The sequence below is a fragment of the Alosa pseudoharengus genome, unplaced genomic scaffold, assembly GCF_046254945.1.
Source record: "Alosa pseudoharengus isolate Yale_2024_CS ecotype anadromous, Long Island Sound unplaced genomic scaffold, YU_APseudo_1.1 YU_APseudo_1.1_scf_7, whole genome shotgun sequence".
In the NCBI taxonomy this organism is placed as follows: Eukaryota; Metazoa; Chordata; class Actinopteri; order Clupeiformes; family Clupeidae; genus Alosa; species Alosa pseudoharengus.
Window position 1 is genome coordinate 28,239,911 of NW_027468859.1, and position 11,045 is coordinate 28,250,955.

General features: G+C 41.2%; 1 protein-coding gene across 1 annotated transcript; it reads right to left on the minus strand.

Moving 5' to 3' along the window:
* Positions 1 to 593: 593 nt before the first annotated feature.
* On the minus strand, positions 594 to 9,680 carry LOC143109264 (uncharacterized). The gene is made up of 12 exons (XM_076271921.1): positions 9,539 to 9,680; positions 7,142 to 7,317; positions 4,663 to 4,770; positions 4,070 to 4,163; positions 3,920 to 3,969; positions 3,756 to 3,837; positions 3,209 to 3,294; positions 2,493 to 2,687; positions 1,907 to 2,002; positions 1,365 to 1,502; positions 994 to 1,098; positions 594 to 839 (listed from the first exon to the last, which is right to left on the minus strand). Exons 1-12 carry the CDS (start codon positions 9,678 to 9,680, stop codon positions 750 to 752), a joined length of 1,362 nt encoding a protein of 453 aa, XP_076128036.1. The 3' UTR covers positions 594 to 749.
* Between the last annotated feature and the right edge of the window lie 1,365 nt (positions 9,681 to 11,045).

An 11,045-nucleotide genomic window follows, 5' to 3' on the forward strand; every position in this document is an offset into this window, starting at 1 on the left:
ACACTTTGAGAATTCAAATGGTATAGATTTAGACTAGAAGTACTGGAAGCAGTTGTCTAACTCTAAATAATGTAATTTTGACTTTTGAAGTAGATCTCAACAGTCCTAAAAATCCAAATGAAGATCTATTAGGGAATCCTGACTGAAAAAGAGAATGACTCGTAAAAAACTGCTGTCGTAACCATGTGTGAAACTATGTAATAAATACGAGACACTTAACAGTTTTTTGGTGGACGTTCTTTACTCATTTTAGCTTCACCAAACTGCTTTCTGATCTTCCCTAGCTGTATATCATTACTGTCTGTCCCGGATCAAGTAGACTGTGGCTGCTGCTTCAGAGCTACAACTGTCCTGTGAAACTAAAAGTAAGTGGTTCATCTTAAAGCAGAAAACGAAACTATAAAATTCAACATAAGTTTTACCTCTCAGAATGTACCAGTACATACTTTAGAAAGACTTTACTGTCATTGTAAGCAGAGCAAACAACGAAGATAGAGTTGCAACTCCAACTGGTGTATGAGAAGTCCGAATTTGAACATTTTAAAAACACAAGGCAACAATAAATAGTGTAAGACTAAATGTTAAAAAAGTGTGTAAATATGTGAAATAGGCCTACTGTAGGATAGAAAAACTTAGATGGAATTATTATTGCACTATAATCTACAGTTTAGTTCATTAAACCTTGCAGATGTGTTGTCTTTGTTGCTCATTCTGTATGTAATGCCAGTTATTACCTTAAGAAAGCAGACTCACCTGTAATCGATCAAGCCAGTCTTATCCACATCCAGTTTCTGAATCAACACCTCAATGTTGAAACTGTCAAGAGGCATCTTTGCTTGCTATGTAAACATACATGACTAGTTACACAACTTGTCTTCCTAATAGAATGTTTATGCAGGCTATAGCATTTCCATAGTTCTGAAGAAGCATTTCTTTGAAAAATTAAATGATCAAGTATGCCTGAAGGTCACATTTAGAAATTAACATAAAAACCTGTATAGCCTTCCTGAGGTCTGAAGCATGGACTCTCATGGTCCCCTCCTTGTCAATGTTCTTAAAGAAATCAATGAGGCACTGCTTGCGTCCTTCAAGAAAATGCTGAAAGAAGTAATGAGGACATTTGCTGACTTTTTAAAATTATGAGTCCAACCTTTTCTTTTTTTCTTTTACTTTCCACACCGAATTTAAAATCAACCCCATAAAGACTGACAAATAACCATAAACCATCCACTGCATACCGCGTTTGTGTTTCCAAAACACAGGACATGGAAACAAAATTATAGAACAGACCAAAAAATAAACACACCGCATGCTGTACATAAACCTATTGTGCAATATGATGAGAGAAGTGGGATTGTAAATACCTGAATGACCTTCATGGCATCCACCTTACGCGTTCGGGTGAATGCACCGGTGACCCCCAGGTACCGGACATCCAGCACTGGATGCTGCTGCTGCATGCTCTCCAGCATCTCCACAAAGGCCTCGCTCACCATGACCGTCTATGCCCACACACACAAACTAATGACTCTCTATGCCCAGATACACACACAAACACACACCAAACTAATGACCGTCTATGCCCACACACACACACACACCAAACTAATGACCATCTATGCCCAGACGGACACACACACACACACACCAAACTAATGGAGACAACCGTTAGGGGCCACCAATGAACCAAAAGCACCATGTCTTGTTTTTAATTATTATTTTTTATTAGAGATGGTTTAAGATGGTCTAATTATGTATCAATCACACACTACCATGAAATATATAACATATACTTAACTATATGCACCGTGCATACATGTTATATGTACATTTATGCATGTTACATTTATACTGTAGGTAGAATAGGGAAGATGGCTTTAGTGTGGCTGTGAGGTCATGCTCTTACTGATATGTTGATCTCCTCCAGCGCTGACTTTGAGTTGTTTCTAACAGTGGTGAGCAGCAGTAAGGCTCCCTCAGATGTTATTGGGTTGTGAAGCAACTAAAAAGACATTCATGGGAAAATAATAAATGGCACAAAACTGAGGAAAAAAACAGTAAGAAAAGTATAAAGCAGTGAGTGAGAATGATTCATTACTGACAAGATAAGGGGATGTAACAAAATCAGCAGGGGGAAAAACATTAGCCTATGATAAGATCATTGTCAACTTAGACCCTAATGTATTGCAAGTCAAACATAATGTAATACAAAATACAGAGTTCATAGCCGTGCATGTGACATTACCATAGAATATCTAATGTTGTAAGAAACATATTCTTATCAATATGATAATCCGCAGACATTTTTCGTGAACTTGTGAGTGTTACTAAATAGAGAAGTCTAACACAGACCCACAGACTGGTGAATAACAGCAGGGGCCTTCAGTGTCCATCTACAGGCTTAGCCTACCCGCAGGACCCTGAGGGTGTCCATCTACAGGCTTAGCCTACCCGCAGGACCCTGAGGGTGTCCATCTACAGGCTTAGCCTACCCGCAGGACCCTGAGGGTGTCGTTGAAGGCCAGGCCGTGGCACAGCAGCCTCAGGGCCTCGTAGGTGATGCGGTTGCTGGACAGGTTCAGTGAGAGCAGGGTGTTGTTGTGGTGGAGGGCGCCCCCTAGTGCCTGCGCTCCTTCACTGCCGAAGCCGTTGTAGGACAAGTCCAGGTGCTTCAATGTCACGTTCACCTGTGGAGGGGTTGGGCTTTTATATTGTGTCTCTAGTCTTCATGATGTGGGGGTTTGTTCTTGTGAACTTTGTTACATTTGCAGCACAAATTGTAGGTTACAGACTAATTATGTGATTCTTGGACACACGCCTTTCACACAAAAAGACTAGACACTGCTCCTTCTAACTCTGACATAAGGTGAAGAAGCATGAGGCAACTTTTTGAGCAATGTTGCTGGCCAACCACATAACCGGTTCCATGTGTTCTAATTGCATAATCTTTATAATTTGCCTAGTGCTGATTAAAGTCCTCCTGACAAACAAGTGTTGTGCAATATCAATGGAAATGTGCCAGACCAACAATCCTCAGGCCCATTGCTTGCCCATGATACACAGCTGAAGTGCTTTGGGTGCCTTGAAAAGCACTATATAAATGCAGTGTTGTTGTTTATGACAGTCTGTTGCCACTCTGGCCACAGCTAGCACGTGTTCACTGGAATCCAACCCAATAGAAGCTTGGACTGCTGTCGGTTCCTCGTACCTTTAATCCATTGCAGAGTGCCACTGCTCCACTCATGCGCAGAAAGTTCCAGCTGAGATTCAGGGTCTCCAGACTCTCATTACTGGCTATAAGGAGAGAGGACATGTGGACATGTCTCTACCTTTTTTTAATTGTCCTAAATTGTTGAGAGAATTGCTTTAAAACTTAAACTGTTTACCATGTTGTTAGGCGCTTTGGTTAAAAATGCATCAGCCAAATGTAATGTAATGTAATTCATTAGACTCCTTCATACATGGGCCAAATCTGATGCTTGAACTTAGTTCCTGTCTTAGGAATTGTCATTATTACTGGCTGGGATTAAGTCCCTGGGCTGATGGCCCACAGTACAAATGGGGCTATTATCTTCTCACCTTTCACTGATGAGCTTTGGAGCTAATTGATAGTATTGGCTCAGCTAAATAATAAACTCTGTTTGGCTCAGTATAAAGCAATCAAAGGCTGCATAATGTGGTGTCTTGGTGCTGTTTTTCCTGTCTTGTTTCTAAAAATGCCTACATTTTGAGTAATAGCTTAGAAATTCCCTTACCCAGCATGTGGCCTAGGTGTTCTCCACCTGTCTCACAGAACCAGTTATGGCTTAGATCCAGGGATTTCACCCGGAAATTGTTCTAAAAAGAAGAGGGAAAGAAGCATGAAATGTGCCCCACAAAACTGGTTATGAGAATCTAAATTTTTACACATCAGACTTACTGCTAAGGTATCTGCCAAACTTTTGGCTGCTTCATCAACGAATCCATTTCCTATTAAAATACTCAGTGTCACAGCACAATTCATAGCACTTATTTGAACATAATATATCGAATGTATCTGACATTCATATGCACAAGCTTAATAGAGCACCTGACAATGCAAGTGTTTTGATTGCGATGTTTTCCAGCAACATTTTAGCAATGCTTTTAGCACCAGCAGCCTGGAGATTGTTGTTGGAGAGATTCTAGAAAAATGACAAATAGTGGTTAGTTTTCCCACACAGCCTACAACAAACAACAACAAACCCCGTGAAACGAGTTTGGAGGGCTGCGGCGTAGTACCACTGGTAACTTAAAGTATTTGTGAATGTGCTCTTTGGTAGAAAAATTATATGTGTCTTCTAAAAAAGTTAAAATAGCTTTAATAAATAGGCTTAATCGTAGTTAATCATGTTTTATGATCAACTATGATTAAGCCTATTTATTTAAGCTTTTTTAACTTTTTTTGAAGAGTGCCTTGGACAATCCATCTTTAAACAAGCCCTATGGCTTTAAGAAAGGTTGCTGTTGCCCTCTTGCGGAGGATTGAAAACATATTTACGTAACATCATTTTCTCTGTGTACTAATGCAAAAACTTGTTCAGTTTCTCACTCTCTTTAAATAAATACATCACTCTGATGTAGATTTGAGTTGATAGGTATAATTATTAGTAGCTGGAGGCATCTCTTCAGGTATTCCCATACCATCCTTTGAATGGTGAAGTTCTCTTTCAGCATCTCCACCAGGTATCTTGCACCCTCTGGTAGAAGGCAGTTATCCTCCAGCTCCAGGTCTGTAATCTGTATGTCAGACTGTACACAAGATAGCAGACCCAAGACAGCGTTAAAGCTGGTAAGCTTGTCACATTCTGTACCTTAGCCTGATTTATTTATGTACTTGAATGTACACTGCACTGTGATAAGCCTACCAGACATTCCACACCCCATTCCCACTTCCAACATTATGTCAACTATAAAGATAACATTATAATATGCATCTTGACATGTCATAACATGTCATCTTATACATGCTTGGCATAACAGTAGATAAACTGTATTTACAGTTTTTGCCCATTGCTTACACACTAAAAACGAATGCTTGGACCAAAGGCCCAGTACCTAAACTTCTTGTAGCATACCTTAAACACTGTGTAACCATAGCTTAAACACATTTTCTATTTCGCACCGTTTGCAATTCTGCAACACACTTATTACGAAACACTACACACAATTTCTTACATTAGACACTTTGTTCAAAAGTGAAATCTCCAGTTATCATTGGGAAAACACTTCTATTCAAAATGCAAGCACATCTGGTAATTGGTAAAACCCACATCCACATACATACCTGAAAACACTTATAGAGAAAACTGAACACCAATCAGTCTGAAGCTTAGCACTACAAATACACTTCTGGTAAGTTATTGTTTACCTGTTCAAGTGTGTACTTTTACATTGAATACTCGTGTACAGTTCTGTATTTGCCCCTTTACTCCCCATTTGTAAAACCTATCGAAGAATTATTTTCAGTGGGCCAATAAAAAGTATATGACCACCAACCACATACCTACATGCCTCTTTTGTAAGAAATGGAAGGGACTTGCCCACATATGAACAGAAGGAAAGATTCCCCCCCCCCCACACACACACACACACGCCACACACACACACACACCCCACCCCAGCCACACACACACATTTTAACAATTTATTTATGTCCACATGAAGAAAATGGTACAGAGACAAATATTACTGTAACTATGTTATGCCTTGTTGTGTTATGTAAATCATTATGCACTGTGACAATTTACCAGGTACCACTCTCTTTCCTGGCCACTGGGTGGCGCCTTTCACAGACAGCAAAACGGCCTGATCTCACTTGTTGAGACAGTGCTGTCAACAATGCCTTGGCAGATGATGGCCAATGGCATACATCACATCATCTCCATTCATAGAACTGGTGCTAAGAGCAAAGTTGTGAGAAATGCATAGCTGTGTTTGAAGTTCACTAGGGATTGTTTCCTGCGTTTCTGTGTGTGAGCAGATTTGATGCCATGATTGGTTTTCACCCCCATTTACCTTGGCCTTAGTGGTTTCCTATTGGTCATTCTAGCTTGTTTTGAATCATCTTTACCAGCTGAGGTGTTGGTATATCATCAATATCTCTACACTATCTATCGCCTTTCCTAGATTCAGATCGAGCCAGTGATGGAAAGCGGGAGAGAGAATAGAATAAGAGTGGGGGAGGGAAAGTGAGAGTGAGGTGAATACCTGTAGCTCTGTAGTTTACATGTTCAAATTTTATTAGCTTTCAAAATTTGATTCTATTGCTGTCAGTAGCTTTGGATAAGGGTGTCTGCCAAATTAATAAATGTAAATGTAAATTTAAAGGTAATATTTCTACAGATAGCTGTTTGCTGTGAATGACTAAGATATGCCCTCAGAGCTTCAGGAACTGAAACCATGAACTTGTCAGGGACATCAGCTATGTGGCATAGTGAGCTAGGCTGTCTTCCTTATAGCGCAAACAATGTGAGATGTGCTCACGCAGGCTTTCGCCAGGGCTAGTCACCTTGGCATGCTCCGGCCGCTCTGAGAATGCCACGAGGCAGCGTTGCCAAGTGAAGCGTCGGTAGCGACCTACATTGTTGTGCCCACCAGGGAGAGAGCTGTGGGCAGCGTGCCAGGTGCTTGAGTGCAGAGTGTCACTATATAACAGACAACTTGTTCCACGAGAGCTTGCAGTTCAATGGTGTCCTTGTACTGGACCACACCAGACACACACACACACACACACACACACACACACACACACACATACACACACACTCACACTCTTTTGTTTGCTGTGGGGACTTTGTCATCGGTCACTCAAGTCGACTCCGTGAAAAAGAACAAAGAGGTAGAAATTGTATGTGTAATGGATTTTCACTCCCTGTCATGTAATTTACTTGGAAGGAGTCAATGTTGGTACTTCCTGACAAGTGATATCAGGCCACTTCCAGTTCTGTGTAACATCCATATCAATGAGATAGAGCTTAATCTGTACATTTTGCAGCTCAGGTTAGTGGCAAAGTTCATGACCTAAGTTGTTATTGGGTTATTGGCTGTTGGTGCTTAAGTTACCCACATACACAAAGTAGTCCATGTAGTCAGCAGCACTACTTCCTATCAATACTCTTACCACTAAAGCAATGGCCAGTGCTTTTGTCCCCTTCGGCCCCAGACCGTGATGGTTCATGTTCAGGGTGGAGTTGCCCAGGTTACGCAGGTAGGAGGTGGCGGGGATAACGCCCACAATTTCACAGGCTTGCAGGTAAAGCTCAGCTGCTAAGCCAGCCTTTCCCCTTCTCCCAATGTCTGCAGATACAAGTGGTTATTAGACATCATTCTAAAATAATACCACTGACAAAGTTCATTGTTCACAAGTGCATGTTAATGATTGTGTTTAGTGTTAAGCAGTCTTATGGCTTAACACTAAACACATAGCATGGAGATAGGCATTGTCTGTGAATCTCGTTGTGCTGCATAATGCAGATTGCCCTGAGGTGTTTAATAGTGGCTGTGCAGGGTGGCTGGAGTTTTTCATGATACTGCGCCTTGTTTTCCTGAAGCAGTGTCTGAGATGTTCTAGATGGAAGCTGTGTGTCTATACAGTAGTTATTTGTGCAGTTTTTTTTTTAACCACCCGTTGTAGGGCTTTCGTGTCCCTTGCAGTGCCCCTGCCATACCTGGATATAATACACCCTGTGATGATGGACAGGTGTGGAGGATGGAGGTGCCCCCGGAAGTTAAGGCGTTGGACCTTTTTTGTAACAACTGCTGCATGTTCTATCCACTTAAAGTCATCACTGAGGGTGACTCCAAGGAATATAAAGGATACGTTCGTAAATTCAATTTGACACACTCTGGACTCTCCGAGAGTGTGAAGCTCTGAATTAACACACGACAATTCCGAATTTACAAACGGTTAAGTGTGCTTGGAGTGGCAATTTAGGAACACACCCAAAGTTGCTGACTCCACAGCATTCCCACGGATGTAGATGAGGGTGTGAGCTGTATCATATTTTCTGAAGTTGATGACTATCTCTTTAGTTTTGCTGACATTGAGATAGTTGTCCAGGCACCACTCTGCCAGCAGCCTTAAAGGTGCTCTAAGCGATGTTGGGTATCGTCACTTCTGTGGACGTTCAAACAAAACAGAGAGCTAGCTCGCCCCTCCCTCCCCCTGCAAACTCTTCTAAATGTTTATCTTGTCGGTGATTGGCTGGAACAGTTTGTTATGTTTCATGGTCCAGGCTGGACCAGGCTGTTTTTGCTGCTGTTTTGCTTTTGGAGCCTGGGCTGTCCACAGAGACGGCATTTTTTACAGTGTATTCAGGAGACAGGTGTCTAGCGGATGGTAAGGTGAATCTTGCTGTATGTGACAAAAAAATGTTTTAGCTTAGAAACCGCATTACATCGCTTAGAGCACCTTTAACTCCCCTCTGTAGGCCATCTCACCATTGTTGGTGATTAGGCCCACAATGTTGGTGTTGTCAGGGAACTTCATGATGATATCGGAGCTGTGTCTGGCTACACATTCATGTGTGAACAAGGACTAGGCTACAGTAGCGGGCTCAGAGCACTGCCCTGTGGGGTGCCGGTGTTGAAGATCAAGGTGGAGGAGGTGTTACTGCCTATATGCATGTGCTGGGGTCTGTTAGTGAGGAAATCCAGAACCCAGCTGCACAGGTCTCAGAGCTGAATCTCAGAGCTAGCAGTTTCTGGATGAACTTGGATGGGTCGACAGTGTTAAATGCTAAACTGTAGTCTATAAATAGCAGCCCCAGCCTGACATAGCAGGTTTTCTTGTCTAGATGTGCCAGGGTGGTGTGACGTGTGTGTAATACATGTGATTTTTGGGCACGACATAACATTCGAAAGACTAATTGTCAAAAAAGGGCAAGAACATGTTGTAAGCACTTTATTTACAGCACTCTGTAACTGTGATCTCCCGTTACAGTATATTTACTTTAGTGGGTTACTTTATTTATAATTAGTCATGTTATGTACTCCTCAAGGAAGTTCATTAATGCATGTCACTAAAGGCACGTCAAGTCTAAATTCAAAAGGATCAATAAAGTGTCAATCAATCAATCAATCAATCAATCAATAAAGCAAACATTGTAACAACATCCACTAATAAAAAGTATGTACTTACTAATTCATGAAGTATTAAGCAAGCTATTAGGCACAAAGTACCGACGGTCTTTTGTTTTTTTACGTGGTTGACTATTTTATTAAAAGTGAAGAACAGAGTAAGGTAAGAGAATCACAGGATTTTAGAGAAATCAGTCCTTACTGGTATAAACATTCTCTTCTAGAAAGGTGAGTGGGTACAATTAATGAATTTAAGCTTTCTAAGACATCCTTTTTTCAGCAGGCCAGCATGTTCCCTTTTTAGTTACTGTATACACACAGGGGAAGAGCATATGTCATATTTTCACCAGCGCTGTCAGCTCCTACACATGTTCAGAGCTATATTAAGAACTAACGTGTCAGAGAGAGAAATCCCCTCTCGGTCAGAGGCCAGCTTTACCGTCCACCTCCAGGTCAGTGTCCCAGCCATCGGCATCTGCGCTGTCCGCCCGGTCCCCCGGGAGCGACTCGTCACTCTCGTCCGCGTCGACGTCATGCAGCGGCATACCAGCCAGGCTGATGCTCTGCTCCGTTTCTGCCATCGCCTGAGTGGACGTTTCGCCTCAGCCCACACTAAAGCGGAGGCCCAAGTCAGAGTGCTAAGAATAGGCCTCTCTCAGCCCCTGCGCTATGTGTCTCATTAACACACTGCCAACTGTAACCGTATCCCACCGCCAACGCAGGGTGCCTTTAATGACCACTGGATGACCAAAAGGCAGGCTTGCGTCAGGGATGACATATACATTATGACAATATATAAGAACTTTTTATCCAAGTGCCCATGGAGAGTGGTGTGAATAATACTTCATATAACACTTGAAGAATGCAAGTGAAGTGACTAATGAAATCAGAGTGGAATAACCGTTATTTGAAATGATATTACATCACATCACAAGCATTTGTTTAAATTGAGGCATTGGAACCTGCTATGACACAATACACTAATAAAGAATTAGGTGCAAAAGTTTTCTGTCACAGTGTTTAATAACACTGAGATTTTTTTTTAGTCAAAATAAATAATACAAAGTGACAATTTGTCTGTTTTTTGGAATTTCAAATAGAGCCTACCGTATCTGCGCTGCAAGGTTAGGTGATGACCCAGAAGAGGAGTGACAAGCCTCTATGTAATTTAAGAATGTTGAAGTCATTGTTGCATTATGTCACCCAAGAACTCTAGAACCTTCAAGTGTCATTATTCATGTGGATTCTCTGTGGAAAAGTACTATCAGGCAGTATAACCAGAGAGGGTTAAAGTGAAGCAAGGATCAAGGATCTTTGGTATAACCTATGGAGATGACACATGAGGGGTTTAGACAGAATACTGACAGTTTATCACAAAGAAAGATACCTTCTATATTCTCTTTGCCTACAAGAGAATCAACTACCCCTAACATAACACTGAACGAACTACTGGTCAAACAACAGTGTTTTCAGCTGAAGGTTGCTCCAACTTCGCTGTAACAAGGAGCGTTATAGAAAATCATTCCTGCCCACTGCCATAACTATTTACAACAACTCCGCTTTGTGCAGTGAGAGAAAATCTTATGCTGAGAGTCAATGCAGTTTACAACCTCTTTAACAGAGACTATATCAATTGTATTTATTTTTTAACTTGTATGTATTTTTATGTGTGATATATGTTTATATTATTAATTGCTGCTGTAAAACCATATGGGGATGAATAAAGTAATCTATCTATCTATCTATCTATAGAATTGAAAATGCATTGTAATTCCTTGGTCCTGAAGTAATTAGATTATTTGTTGATGATTTGTCATAGTCGTCATCAGCCTTCCATGGGCACTATCAGAGCAGTGACAAAATGCGTCCCGCAGAATGACATTTCAGTTTTGAAATAATATTTCTAAACCGAGACTGCCGTCCAGAAATTAGATCACTCAAACAAA

Excerpts from the sequence above, each read along its gene's own strand:
- LOC143109264 (XM_076271921.1), bottom strand. The coding sequence starts at position 9,680 with ATGGCAGAAACGGAGCAGAGCATCAGCCTGGCTGGTATGCCGCTGCAT. Across the intron at positions 3,970-4,069 it reads CAAAACACTTGCATTGTCAG|GAAATGGATTCGTTGATGAA; the intron begins GTGCTCTATTAA and ends GTATTTTAATAG. Across the intron at positions 1,099-1,364 it reads ATGCCATGAAGGTCATTCAG|CATTTTCTTGAAGGACGCAA; the intron begins GTATTTACAATC and ends TACTTCTTTCAG.